The sequence below is a fragment of the Rutidosis leptorrhynchoides genome, chromosome 9, assembly GCF_046630445.1.
Source record: "Rutidosis leptorrhynchoides isolate AG116_Rl617_1_P2 chromosome 9, CSIRO_AGI_Rlap_v1, whole genome shotgun sequence".
In the NCBI taxonomy this organism is placed as follows: domain Eukaryota; kingdom Viridiplantae; phylum Streptophyta; class Magnoliopsida; order Asterales; family Asteraceae; genus Rutidosis; species Rutidosis leptorrhynchoides.
In genome coordinates, this window is record NC_092341.1 from 322,259,398 (window position 1) to 322,274,250 (window position 14,853).

At 30.0% G+C, this 14,853-nt stretch overlaps 2 protein-coding genes across 2 annotated transcripts; one reads left to right on the top strand and one right to left on the bottom strand.

The window, feature by feature from the left end:
• The first annotated feature begins 7,244 nt into the window (after nucleotides 1-7,244).
• LOC139866014 (psbP domain-containing protein 3, chloroplastic) lies at nucleotides 7,245-9,620 on the top strand. The gene is made up of 11 exons (XM_071854141.1): nucleotides 7,245-7,375; nucleotides 7,499-7,565; nucleotides 7,762-7,874; nucleotides 7,983-8,048; nucleotides 8,147-8,227; nucleotides 8,313-8,395; nucleotides 8,490-8,565; nucleotides 8,844-8,962; nucleotides 9,054-9,098; nucleotides 9,377-9,460; nucleotides 9,545-9,620. The coding sequence occupies exons 1-10, from the start codon at nucleotides 7,306-7,308 to the stop codon at nucleotides 9,401-9,403; spliced, it is 747 nt and encodes a 248-aa protein (XP_071710242.1). The 5' UTR covers nucleotides 7,245-7,305; the 3' UTR covers nucleotides 9,404-9,460; nucleotides 9,545-9,620.
• A 29-nt stretch (nucleotides 9,621-9,649) lies between these two features.
• LOC139866013 (SWI/SNF complex subunit SWI3B) lies at nucleotides 9,650-14,369 on the bottom strand. The gene is made up of 6 exons (XM_071854140.1): nucleotides 14,078-14,369; nucleotides 12,321-12,784; nucleotides 11,497-11,862; nucleotides 10,773-10,911; nucleotides 10,182-10,309; nucleotides 9,650-10,100 (listed from the first exon to the last, which is right to left on the bottom strand). Exons 1-6 carry the CDS (start codon nucleotides 14,316-14,318, stop codon nucleotides 9,888-9,890), a joined length of 1,551 nt encoding a protein of 516 aa, XP_071710241.1. The 5' UTR covers nucleotides 14,319-14,369; the 3' UTR covers nucleotides 9,650-9,887.
• Between the last annotated feature and the right edge of the window lie 484 nt (nucleotides 14,370-14,853).

Below are 14,853 nucleotides of genomic sequence, written 5' to 3' on the forward strand. Positions count from 1 at the left end.
ATCATATAAGCAAACAGCGGAAGACTTCTAGGGAACCTGAGAATAAACATGCTAACAAGTGTCAACACAAAGGTTGGTGAGTTCATAGTTTATATGTTTCGCATAATCTGTATATAAAGATGGATCACAAGATTTCAGTTGTTTCTTCCATAAATGTTTATCAAAATATTCTACAAGAATGAGCACCCTGGTAACTAAGCTTTAACGTCTATATAATAAGTACCCCTCGTTTAACATGCAACCAACATGTACAATACACTCAAATAGCATACGTCTGTTTTATAGTTCAGGATAGGATTTCTATACCTGGAACAGACGAGGATGTCAAACCCTATGGATCCATATACTACTACTCGCGCCCACCAGTTCTTATAACTGGCAGTTAACAGTTACCAAAGCTAAGGGATTTTCGGTTCAAACTCGGTGTAGAATTTAGTATGTACTTGTATCCATTGCATTTAAAATAAAGTGCATGTATTCTCAGCCCAAAAATATAAATAAAAAGGGATCGTATGAAACTCACTTTTCAATATTGTGGTTCAATATTGTAGGCAAAATATGTAGATGCAATGACAACAGCGAATGCATGTTTGGTCTGAGATTCACGAACAATACACCCGAACATTATCCATAACCTCCTTAGCTATAACCCACTTGAAACTCGTTTTCAAAATCACCCGAACATAACCCCATCGTTGTATTTTATGTATATTATTATTTTTGTATCATAAAAATAATAATACTAATAGTAATAAGATTGATAATAATAATATTAAGTATAATATTAAAATATTGATACTATGAAGTAACAAGTGTGTTTTATAAAAAAAATGATTGAGTGTAATCCATCTATCTATCCATATGCGTATATATATAGAGATATAGATGTAGATATTTTAAATTTAATAATATAATAAAATATTAATATAATATAATAAAATAATAAAATAATAATCATTTTTGTTGTTTTCCTTATCGACATAATTAAATATAATATATATAATAATATAATAATATTGAAATAAAATATAATAATATAATAATAAATTTTGAATCGTAAATGTTTTTAAAAGTCGTATTTATCGAATACTTCAGGGTTATATTATGTAACTTATAATTAATAATTTCTATTATGTCGCTTTCATGTGAATAGTAAATTAATTAATTTCGTTTCATTTACTATTCAATGAATAGTAAATGAATTAATTTAAATTCAACTATTTAAGCTACACGTTGTTGTACGTTGTGCTTTACAAATTGTACATTTTTAATTTAACTTCGTTTCTTAAAAAAAATTACAAAAATTATATCATAAAAATAAAACGACTTAATACGTAAAATTTTTAAATTGAAAAAGTATCGTTTAATAGTAAATTTTTATCATTTCATATAAAAATATTATAAAATCTAGTTTTCTAGAACTAATTATATTCAATATTCATAAACACGTTTAAATACACATCGCAAGTTATTCATACAATTAATACCTTATTACGTTTTCAAGTTATAGTATATATATATGTATCTATTTACATATAATTGTTCGTGAATCGCTGAGAACAATCAAACGGTAATTGAACAGTTTAAAATTTCGAGATTCAACTTCATGGACTTTGCTTATCGTGTCGGAAACGTTAAAGATTAAGTTTAAATTTGGTCAGAAATTTCCGGGTCATCACAGCTGCGTATGTCTTATTTTCATAACCTATGTCAAATTCGATATTTAAATTTTCGTATGTTGCAAATATTAATATTAGAATACTAGAATCTGATATCGCATATTAACAAAATGATATCAAGTTTAATAAATTATTATTTATACATTCATCATACGATTCTATTAATTATTAGGAATTTATAACTGAAAGAGGTAATTTTAAAAAATAAAAAATGATGGATTTTACCTATTTTTGTTATATATATTACCTATAATTGATTCATGTCAATCCAGTTAAAATAGATTACGGTTTAATAAGCATAACTACAATTCGATTTCTACATACATATGCAAAAAATTTATAATTTATCCTTATGATTGATATAATAGCATTAAATAATTTACAAATTTGAAAAACACATATCATTACGTCAGGTACATGATCTTGTCAACATGTTGATGTTGTAAAACTTTCTAGCAACCAAATGAATGTATTAATAGCCTTAAGGGTAAGGGACTACATGGTGTCTAATGTTAGTTACTGTCTTCATAGGCATGCTTCCATAATATGGAAAACATAATACTACACGTATCTTAACAACTTGAAAGCAAAGATTCACTCAAATATCAGGTTGCTATTCTTATTTCTCCATTTCACGATCGATTGTTGAATTTTATTATATTTCTACAATATTATTGACTCTTTAAATGTTACATATCTGATTTGTTAATAAACTGTTAAATATACAGGAAGTGACAATAATGCCAATCGTGGTAAGACATATACCTAAAACTACAAATCTTTTTTCATAGTAATCATTCATTTATTGTTTACATACTGATTTGACTATTTTTCAAAACATATACTATACACTTTGTTCAAGAGTACAAAATCTGGTGGGAAGAACTAGATCAGATGGTTGTAAGTCTAAAAAGAAACTGTTGAATCAATCTACGGACAACGAAATTGATCCTATAAACAACAATATCTTAAAACATTATTTCACATTTGGCGATTTGAAAGCTAATGCATCAAAAATCAATGTCTTGCCTATTGTTTTGGGATGTTGGATGTCTCATGTTGAACAATTCCTCGCATGGGTTGGTGGATCTAAACCATCTCTTATAGTCACGGTATTTATATTCTTTTTTACAATTATGTTTAATATATTGTACAATTGTTCGAAAATAAGAGTAATATTATTGTCTCTAATATAGTATACTACATTATTTATGTATAAGCATTATTAATACAATAACATTCTCTATTTCAACTAATTACTAATCACGTCCTACTAAGCGATCAACAAGCAGAAAAAATGGAAGCTTTGAAATTAGCAGCTATGAAGAAAGAAACGAACATCACAACTAACATCACAAACTTGCGAGATACTTTAAGTAATTCTTTTGCAGACAAATCATTTGTTGATAAAGGAGACTTTTCTGCTATGAATGATTTCTCCAATCAAATGTCAGAAAACTTAGGAAGATTATCCGTTCTCAAAAACTATTATGATAAGGTATTGTTTCAGGTTCAATATAGCTTATAACTACCAATACATGTATAATCAACAAATGAAACCTAATTTTGGTTGCATTTTTTACAATTACAGGCAGATGAATTACGCATTCATATCTTGCAAAAGATGCTGGAATTACTAAAGTTAAGACAGAGATCTATGGCATTGCTTTCAATTCACAACTATCACAAGCGATTAAGTTCATTTAATCACCAATGGGATTCCATTCCTATATAAATAATTGCTATGTTCCTTCTAAAATTTTATTTATATTTTTGTTATTTTTACGTAAAATCATCCACTTTTTTGTATTTACGTGAGCATACTTTAACGTTATTTCATGTTCAACATTTGAAACATCAATATACTTTTATTGCTTGGGCTAATTTATTAATAATTTTTTTAAATAAAACCCGCGAATTCGCGGGTCTTTAACTAGTATACAATAATTATAAAACACATAATTATTAAAATCACTATTTTAGCACAGAAGGGTAAATAAGTCATTACCTACTAGGCCCAAAGGTAGGATGTTACATGTTTAGTGGGCTTTTTTGGTTTAGTTGAGTAATGTTGACTAGTTTGTATAAGTTTCGAAAGATGAGGCTTAGTATAGGTTGTTTGTTTTGTAGTGCCGCGTTTAGGTAGGAGCTTTATCGCATTTTCTTATTTGTATTCTTCGATGAAGACGTTTTTTTTTTTTCAAAAACGTTTTCCATTTTTATATAAATTTTTGTTATTTTTGAAAAAAGGAAGTTTACAAATCAACTTTAATGATTGTAAACAAGTCAAGACTTGCACGAGAGAAATAAAAAAATCACACAGTTGCCGCATTTAGTGCTTTTTTCATGTGGATTATTTTATGATGTAAAACAAAAAGTGGTTTTGAATGCTAAATAGTTAGAAAGTAAAAATGTATCTTCACCAAATATATTTATTGTGCTAGGATTCAAATATAATTAATTTTTAAAAAATAAGAACTCCTTTTTACTTATGCGAGTCTATGGTGCAAGTTATTTCTACCTTATCTAAGTCACAAAATCATAAATAGTAGTCCTCAAGTTTTACAAATCAACACAAAATGTCATATTCTACAAATCATCACGAATTTTTCATTATTTACAAATCAACCATAAAAATTTTCACTTACTACAAATCAATCACATAACTTTTCACTTTCTAACAACTACTCATTTTTGTTATTATTATTATTATTATTAATATTATTTTCTATAATTACAAATCAACTACACAACTGTTCGTTTTATTATCGTTTACATTTTCACTTACAAATCAATCACATAACTTTTCACTTACAAATCAACCACAATTAATGATGTCTCTTATTTCGTTGCTTAAAAAAAGTTAGAGTCTATGGTTTGAGTATTAGGACAAGGAGGAGTCTCGCCCACTCTAAAATATAAAGAAGTAGGCACTTTGTAAAACTTTGAATACAGACGTTTGAGTTTTTAAATCAATTAAAATTAAATGAGTATAAAAAAATTATGGGCAAAATAGTAAAAGCTCACAGATTTTTCATTATTAACAATTTACATCACAAAAGTTTCAGGTTCAAACCTTACTATCAACCTATTATAGAGTGCGAGCGAAAAAGGTTAAATATATCACTTAGTTATCTGATTAAGTCACATAAATCTGTATAAAACACTTAAATTTCTCGAGTAATCTAAACAATGAAAACTTTATTCATTTACCACTTAGAACAGGTCATTGAATTATCTAATTAGATAACATACATATGTGTAAAACTACTCAGATTTTTCTAGTAGGCTAAAAAAAAAAAAAAAAAAAAAAAAACCTATACTCGTGTATTCATTTATTCACACTTAGAATAGATCATTGAGTTATCTGGTTAAGTTACGTACGTATGTGTAAAGCTACTCAATTTTCGAGTAGCTTAAACAAAACAAAAAACTTTATTCATTTATCCACCACTATAGAGTTGTAATCCATTTAATCCAATAATTTCCTTGAAATTCAACGGACCAATCAGAGCGCGACATGTGGCGCAACAATCACATGTGATTGAAAAAAAAATTGAAAAAAAAATTAAATTTTTTTAAATAATTTTTTTTGAAATTTTTTTTCTTTTTTTGAAATTTTTTTTATTTTTTTTTAAAATATAGCATTTCAAATCCAATCATACGTGATTGTAAAAAACAATCACATGTGATTCTGCATGTCAAATCCAATCACATGTGATTGAAAAGAAAAATTCAAATTTTTTCTTCAAAAAAAATTCAAATTTTTTTTTTCAAAAAAAAATTTCAACCAGAAAGCGACTTTAATTTGGTGATTTGATCAAGTTTGTTAGCGTTTCGTGATCATATCTTCAAAATTTCATACTTTAATTCGGTGAACTGATCAAAAACTTGGTGTTTAAAGGTTTTAGCACAAATTAACTGAAAATCGTCATTTTACTAAAAAAAAATTTCAATCACATGTGATTGAATTTGACATGCAGAATCACATGTGATTTACCGCATGTCAAATCCAATCACATGTAATTGAAAAAAAAATTAAAAAAAAATTTGGAGAAAAAAAATTTTGAAAAAAAAATTTTGAAAAAAAAAAAATTTTGAATTTTTTTTTTTTGAATTTTTTTTTCAATCACATGTGATTATTGCGCCACGTGTCGCACTTTGATTGGTCCCTTGAATCTCAACTTAAAATTTGGTTTGATTTGAATATTCCTCCACCACCATAACCATCAAGAAAACTTTAAAAGTGTTTGCTATCATACTTGCCTCTCTTCTATTTTAAAGCATTCAATAATTTAGGTTTAACCCTTGATTTTAATGTCAACTATTTTGAATTTAACTGAAAACATTACTTTCTCCTAATTAAGAAGACATCCCTTAATTGTCATCCGTCTTTCAAATTAATTATTTGTCTCCTTCCTGATTAATTAATTTTAATTAATTAATTGCTTGGGCTCGGTTTAATTGTGTTGTATGTTAGGAACAGTATAATAATAATAATAATAATAATAATAATAATAATAATAATAATCTATATATTCATATAAATCTCTAGATGTTATCATTTCACTAATTACCTTTTAATCTTCATAATGATGATGTCATTATTATTTTATATAGTAAATCTGCTTTATTAAAAATTAAAAAAATATAAAATAAAAACATATAATAATCCCAATAATATACGCATGCCGATTTTAAAGGCAATAAGGTTTTATGATTTTAAATTATATATACAAAATAAAACAAATATAAATCGATAATACAATTATATTGATTTACATTATAAAATTAATTCTAATTAAAAAAGATACAAAATCAAACAAATAAATACACAAAATATATAAATACCCACATGACTATATGTACAAACTTTTTAACAAATTGTAAAATCTTTTACAAAACAACTCATGAACACGTGTACAAATTTTGAAACATATCGTATAACCTTCATATAATATTGTATTTTAAGTTTTAAAAAATTTCAAGGTACATTTGTTATTACTAATAATTATTATTAAAATATAAATACTCAATTTTTAAGCAAACTTTATTATTAGTATTTATTATTATAATTATTATATTATTGTTATTATCATTCAAATAAGGGTTCTCTTTACGGGATTAATTACGTTACATATGTATCCGAACTACATGTCTCAATAAAAGGTTGTAATGTAGATTTTTATGACAAGAAAAACAGTAATTTTGATGAAAATTGGAAGATGGTGGTGAGAGTATGAATGTAGTTCATTTATTCTGACCATTTTAAGTACATCAATATGTTTGTAAAAAAATGACAAGTTTTTTAGTTGAAATCCGTGATTACACGGGTCATTAAACTAAATGACTTTAACATTTACATTCACTTAATAACTAAAACAAACCCGTCATTAAACTATTTCGTTTAAATAAATTCGTGATTCCACGGGCCATTTCACTAATAATAATAATAATAATAATAATAATAATAATAATAATAATAATAATAATAATAATAATAAAAATAATAAAAATAAATACGGGGAAATCCACGTGTAAATAGCTAATATCCACTTGCAGAAAGGAGTTTAGTTGATTACTGGACATAAAATTTCAGTCCAATATCTTGAGTTATTAGTCAGCCATGGCTCCCCTTTCATCTCTGCATTCTCAGTCCCTTCATCTTCACATTAATTCCTTTCACTTTACAACAAGTAATATTTAATTCATTGATCCTTGTATATATGCTATCTTTAAACTTCATATTACTCACTATTTCTTGTTAATTATCTATGTGTGTGTGAACTTTTCATGATTTTCCCCTTCCAATTCTTCAGAATTAAAGACACCCAATTATCAAAATGTTATCTTTTGCAAAACCCATCAACAAGATCAAGATTTAAGGTAATATGACTAATTTCACTTCACCTCTAATTTTTTCTTGAATATCTTTATCTAATTATCCCAGTTTTTGATATGAACATTGACTAATATTTCATGTGTTTGATCAAATCCTACATTCAATAATAAAATTTCTATGCTTTTCATTAGAATGTGATTTAATTATTGTTGTGGGGGGTCATTGAATTGATGAATTCAGCTTAAATATTGAAGATAAATCTTTGAAAGTTCATAGAAGAGATCTTTTGTTGCACACTGTATTTGGCTCATTGTTTGTACCTGCAATGGTTCCACTTGCATTTGCTGAAGAAGGTAACCTCTCATTGAATATGCAATAAATTTTTCATTTTTTTCTTTTTTTGTTAGAAGCATAATATTGTTTTACCAATAAAATTATATTGCAAAATGTGGTATTACTAGGTGTGCCGGAGGGTTTCCGAATTTACACTGATGAAGTGAACAAGTTCAAGATCACGATTCCTCAAGGTGAATTTAAATCGTACCGAGTTTTTAACCATCTAAAATGAGTAAAATTTGCTCATTAATATAAGATGAAATGGTAACAAGTATTTTTCATATTTTAGATTGGCTAGTAGGAGCAGGCGAAGGCAACGGATTCAAGTCAGTTACAGCATTCTACCCTTCGGAAGCTTCTAATTCAAACGGTAAATAGTTATTCTTTCACTAGTCATCAGTTTAGTTCAAATTCTGTAAAAAAAAAATCATCAATTTTTCGTATGTATCTTCCAGTCAGTCTAGTGATCACGGGGCTTGGTGCGGATTTCACTAAGTTGGAATCTTTTGGAAAGGTTGATTCTTTTGCCGAAAACCTGGTAAGTTTGTAACCTTTACACTCTAATTAAAAAATTAGGCGTCGAATATATATATTTTTTAAAATAAAAACAACTGAAAAACGAGTATTAACAGGTTAGCGGATTGGACAGAAGTTGGCAGAGACCACCTGGTGTTTCAGCTAAGCTCATCGACAGTAAATCCACAAAAGGTAATTAGATATTACTTTTACTTTGTTCTTAGAATAAAAGTAGTGTTTAAACAGAACGATAGCATCTTTATGATCTAAACAAGCAAAAAGAATATGTGCAAGTCATCATTATTTAAAAAAAGCAGAAAAGTTCATTTCTTGGCAAACTTTTAAACTGAAATGATATGATTGCCCTCGTAGTCCTAGTTCATTGTTACATGACAACTTTACCTTGAAATCATTGAGTTCAACTAATCACTTGTTCAACTATTAGTGATATGTTTTTTGTAATTGACCAGGTATGTACTACATAGAGTACACACTTAAGAATCCGGGTGAAATTGAAAGGCATTTAGTTTCTGTTTTGGGCATAGCTAACAACGGGTGGTACAATAGATTGTACACTCTCACAGGACAGGTTAGTGTTGCACTTTTAAAGATTAGTGTATAATTTAGGGTGCGTTCGTTTGTTATGAAAGTTTGAACACTGGTTTCTCGTATGTTTGCAGTACATGGATGATGAATCAGAGAAATATCGTTCCAAGATTGAAAAGGTATGCTGAAATTTTTCTTTATTGTCGCCGGCTCAAACTATATGTATGGGAAGTCATCTACAGTACTGATCTTGTTCTCTGTCAAATGTGCAAATTGTTGGTCTGATTCATGTTTTTTAATCCTTTCTTGATTGATGTCACATATATTTAGGGTCAATTCATTCCAATGGGTTGATCATGTTTGACCTTGAAAGTCAACATAATTCTTTTCTAGAACAGAAGTATATAGATCTTGTTTATGATTTAAAAAGTTAAGTGACTTGGGCGCTAACTTTCAGGCGGTTGCGTCGTTCAAGTTAGTGTGACAAGTATAGCTACAAGCATCGGTTTACGCAAAATAACTACGGTCATCCACGAACCAGGTGCGTTGCTTGTTATCCTTCTATTTTGTTATCATCCTGCTATTTTCTGGACATGTTCACCAGCTAATTTAGTCGCTTTTGCAGGGACTCGCCATATGCAACCCATATCAGCAGCATAGGCGGATATATAAGTGTTCAGGGTACGCACGAGCATACCATGAAACATTATTTTTGTAATTTTTTTATTAATACAGTATATGAATAGGAAATAATTTTCTTTTGCAAGAATAACACAAATCCTATTTATGTTTCTGAAATACTAGTCACATGATAAGAACAACAAATTTCGTATTTTGCGCGTCTGAATGATTTCTACAGCAAAGTTTCTTATATCTCAAAACTATGTCGCGTTTTACTTAAGCTAAATGAAGCCATATCTCGATTTCTAAACCCTAATCACAAATTGTAGGAGAATAAAATAGCACGATTACAGGGTTTCAGACATTTGAAGTCGAGACGATTCGGTTTTCAGTTTCTGTTCCGTATGTTCTTTTCTACTAGTTCCACCGCTTTTGTTAAACAGAAGCGTTAACTGATCTGCAAACAGTGAACTTTGCATTTGACGTAGTTGTTGCCATTCTCTCTCCATTTGTAGTTCGAGCTCCTCAAAACGAACAATCTTATCATGTATATCCTTGGCCTACAAAAACCAAATTTAAATTATTTAAATAAATAATTCCATTCCAGAAGTTTAAAGTAACTGATTGTGGCACTATAATACCTTCACTTCAACAATGTCGGAAATTGTTGTCTCCAACTCGCGTTCTTCTTTCTCAAGCTGCGTTTTCGCCTCGAGATAAGCTTCTTTCAATGAGTTTGTGTTGCTCTTACCATTTGTAGTTACAGAATCTGCACAAACATCATCATAACAACGATTAACGACTCATTTGCAGTTGTAATAAAAACTATACATCATGCCAAATAGGTGACCCATCATACAATAAAAGGAGAAATAAGGATATGATTATAATGTGATAAAACGTATAGAACAAATTTTATCTAAAATACCCCAAGTATATATAATATAACTTTACACCAAAAGTTGTAAAAAATACATTTTTGGGATCTTACATATTAAAACATAAATTTATTAATATACAACATCATATCAACTTGGATCCTAGATATAATCCTTCGGCCACAAATACTTGCATTATTTTCACATGGTCGAATTGGACTACAAGTGCCGTTCAAGATAATTGCAATATATTTCTAAAAAAGCATCAAAAGGTTTAATGGCACATTAGGCAATAAATATATGTGGAGAAAATGTATTGCTAGAAAGTAAAAGTGAGTCAGATTAAAATATTACCGTGATCTCTCGTATCGCCTAAAGTGGATTCAAGGAACTCGTTACTTGTTTCGTTACTGACTTCGGTTAAAGCCTTTACAGCTGCAGAAGCAGCTCTTTCCGCAACTTCTACGCCAACCAATGTTGAAAGGAATGCAGCCTGAAAATATTGATGTTCAAAAACTCAAAGTGTATCGTACGAGGATGGAAATGGAAGAGAATGTGTGTTTTGAAGGTGATTATGGTAATATACAAGTCTAAAGAGCTACACAATTGGATAACCACTAAGAATGAAATGTGGCGCAAAATATAGTGTTGGATGTGCTTCATTTGTTTGAAGTTTGTAATAATCATTTTTGATAGTGTTTGTGGGTTGGTAACTCGTTTTTTCGTAAGGTTTACTTATGTCTGTATTTTGAAACAAAAACTGCGGAGTAGTTAAAAGAATTTTGCTAACGACAGCCCTAGTCGTTAACGGTCTTTAAACAGTTGTACATAGAGGATTAGAGGTTACTTATTAATTATTAATTTATTAGTGGCGATTATGTAAAACTATTTAAAGCGTGTTTACGACAGCCCCAAGGTCCGTCGTTAGCAAAACCCTTTTCTGAAAATCAAATTTAAACCACCCCTTAATACCAATCAACCAAATAGGACATTTGCAAGAATCAAAAAGCTTGAACTTTTATATTTCTATTATATGTATTTATGTCTATTTACATATTTATAGTAATATAATCTATACCTGAGCCACAATGGGGTTGCTTGCATCATCAAATGGTGTAGGACGCATCTTTTTGCTGGGACTTGATTCCGTATCAATCTGATCTGTAGCTTTTTCCTCAGGATCAACTGAATCTGGAGGTCCAGTATATTGTTCTCCGAACGGAAGTTTAATAAAACGGTCTACACATTCTTTTTCACTTCTACCAACAACATGTTCAGACACCTTTTTCCAGTCATCACCGTAATGCATAACCGCTTCTAGAAGGTGTAACGTTTCTTTCTCGGTCCAATCTGTCTTTACGTCTTCACTGATCTCCACTCGTTTAAAATCTGCAGTATTAACTCCAGCACGAACATAGCACCTTGCACAAAATGTTGTATCTTTCTGTACAATAAAGATAAAGATAAAATAAAATTTGAAGAGATAAAATTCTTTTGACAATGTTGAACTTAATTATATTCGTTTTCAATTCACCAAAAGAGTCAGAAATTGATCGATGTGGTTTCGAATTGCAATAATTGATTTAAAGTCACATCCAAACACCTCCAGTGTTGCAGAACTCATAATTACTCGGCAAGTACTCAGTCAAACTTTACTGGGATAATAGGTCAAAGCTCGGCCAAAACTCGTGATTACTTTAGAAAATTGGTCAAGTCAAACATGGTCCACATCCAAAATTGGTTTAAAGTCACATTCAAACACCTCTAAAAATGAGTCTGGACAATAATACTTAGAGGGTGTCTAGATATGTTTCAAAACCAGTATGATTAGATCGGCTTCTGTTGTATGGAATTGTAATAATCAGATAATCATGGATTACATAATCCAAAATTTTAATATACCTTAAGGTTAGAGAAACAGGCAATCGTGCAAAGTGTATGACAACTACTGCAAAATTTCTTCTTTGAAACAATAACTTCGCCAGTCGAATTAGCTCCATTAGGATCATTATTCTGCTGTGGAGTTGCAGAAACGTTCTTACTTTCTTTATCTTCCCATTTCAACTGAGCCTTTGTAATAGGCGAACCAAAGTAATTGATTAAACCCCATGCTTCCAAAAAATCGAAAACCTTTCGTACGGACCCCACGTCTCCAACAATTGTTTTTCGAGCCTCGGTGAACGTGATTTTTGGTGTAGGGTTTTCTTTAGATGGACGGTTTTGTTTAATACTGTCTCTGAATATTTTAACTATTGTGTTCCGGTAGTATTTATAAACCTTTGGAGTTTTAGATGGTGATTTGCCATCGAAAAATTCGGGGAGAATTCGCACCTCGCATTCATGAATATTGTTCCAAGAGAACCACCCTAAACAAAGATAACCCATGTAAGTAAAATAAACATACTAATCATAGTCATCATATATCCTAAGAAATGTTCTGGCATAGTGGCATTTGAGCGAGAGGTGGCAACTTTGACCCATTTGCTTATGAATGGATCCGTTTGGGTTCTGTATTATGTCAAACTGCTCAGGTTGAATAATTCAGCTAGAAAGGGAAAGGGCTAAGAGTTGAGTGAAGTCTATTTATGATGCATACAAGACTTGTATTTTGCATCGAACTTGAAGTTATATAGCCTATATGATATGAAGCCACAAGTCAAATACACCTTTTCTGTATCAAGTCTGCCATATTCTAAAAATTGTGTGATATTTTAATTCATATGTACAGACCAAAATGCATGTACTCCGTATTTTTTTTTACCTTAAACAGAGTGATAAGTTCAACCCTGGAAACATGTAAGCCTATAGAATTAAGCAGCATTCTAGTAATGAAATACAAATTAACAAACACCACAAAAAGCATTCGCATACGAAATCCCAAATAGCAACATTATTATGTTAATGATTACAATTACATTACATATTCTTTAAACACAAATGCCACCACAAGTTTGAATATTGTTCCATAACTGGTAAAATCTGAGTGACCTAAATTAAACAGTAATGAAGCTTGGTTAATAATTAATGGTTTTCACACCAACATAATCCCTACTCTTCTGTGAAAACAACCCAAATTCGAACTTTAACTACCTCGCTAGTAATCAAGATCTGTCGTAATCTAGTCTAACCTCCAGCTCTCGAAAAATTGATACAAAAATTTCAAAACAAATTATAACATAACATAATCCTAGGTTAAATGCCTCTAAAATAGTCTTATTAATAATAAATTAAATGATAACATCATTGCAAGTTCTAAGTTATATATATATATATATATATATATATATATATATATATATATATATATATATATATATATATATATATATATATATATATATATATATATATATATATATATATATATATATATATATATGCACTTGCATACTACTTATAAGCTTATAAGCTTGATAATAGCTCAAGCCTAGCTCAGCTTGTTACATATCTCAAGCTCAAACTCGATTGACCAAGCTCATAAAAGCTGAACTAGCTTGAAAACCTAGCCCTAAGTTTAATTTGAATCAAATTCAAATTAACAAGCACCACTAAACCATTAAAATATAAACCCTAGGCTTAACAAAATACCTACAAACATTATCATGATCATAATTACAGTAAAAAGAAATTTTAATGGAAAGAATAGTGTGAAGGCTTACTGGAATAACTAGGAACGTGAATAATATCTGATTCAGGTGATGAATTGGATTCACGTGGGCCGAAATTGACGGCGGCGGGAGTGTTTGGGGGTTTGGAATTGGGAATGGGAGTTGGATTTGGGGACGAATCTAGGGTTTTGGTTGTTGTTGTTGTTGTTGGTTCGGGTGTGGGTGTGGGTTTGTGAGGTTGGGGTTGGGGTTTCAGCGGAGCATCGACACCACCACCGGAATTTGTAGCCATTGATATTCAACTACCGGCGAACGGAGGAGATTTTGGGGAGCGGTTGCAGATTGTTTTTGTTTTAACGGTTTAAAACGGCGTAGTTTAAAGTTATATACTGTTTGTTTATTTTCACTTTTTTAAAGAAACCAACGAAAAGTAAATATGTCTATAAATTGGAAAATAGACTATTCTTTCTTTTTTTATTTCGGCGAAAAGAGAGTCATATCAATTTTTTTTTTTTAGAACCATAAATGCAAGATACGAGAAGGAAGTCACTCGGCTTAGATACAAACAATTCTACAGCAATTACTTAGGTCGAATGACACAAAAGACCGAGATTGTTAACACATACATAAAATCGATGACCGCGACATAACTTATAAGATGTTGCTCACAAAAACATCTTGAGCTTGATTTGACGAACTATTGAAGCCCGGCAAGTGAAATTTTCGTTGAAGATGAAGTCATTTCTTGCTCACCAAATGGCCCAAAGAGTCGTCGGCCCATCAACCTCCGCAGTTTCTTGTCACCAATTCCCATTCCATAAAACCAA

Bases quoted from the DNA above. Each gene is read 5' to 3' on its own strand.
- LOC139866013 (XM_071854140.1), bottom strand. From the start codon at position 14,318: ATGGCTACAAATTCCGGTGGTGGTGTCGATGCTCCGCTGAAACCCCAA. The intron at 12,785-14,077 runs GTAAGCCTTCAC...ATCTTTGTTTAG, and splicing joins TCACGTTCCTAGTTATTCCA to GGTGGTTCTCTTGGAACAAT. The intron at 10,310-10,772 runs GTAATATTTTAA...ATGTTTGTGCAG, and splicing joins AGGCGATACGAGAGATCACG to ATTCTGTAACTACAAATGGT.
- LOC139866014 (XM_071854141.1), top strand. From the start codon at position 7,306: ATGGCTCCCCTTTCATCTCTGCATTCTCAGTCCCTTCATCTTCACATT. The intron at 7,376-7,498 runs GTAATATTTAAT...CCAATTCTTCAG, and splicing joins TTCCTTTCACTTTACAACAA to AATTAAAGACACCCAATTAT. The intron at 8,566-8,843 runs GTAATTAGATAT...GTAATTGACCAG, and splicing joins CGACAGTAAATCCACAAAAG to GTATGTACTACATAGAGTAC.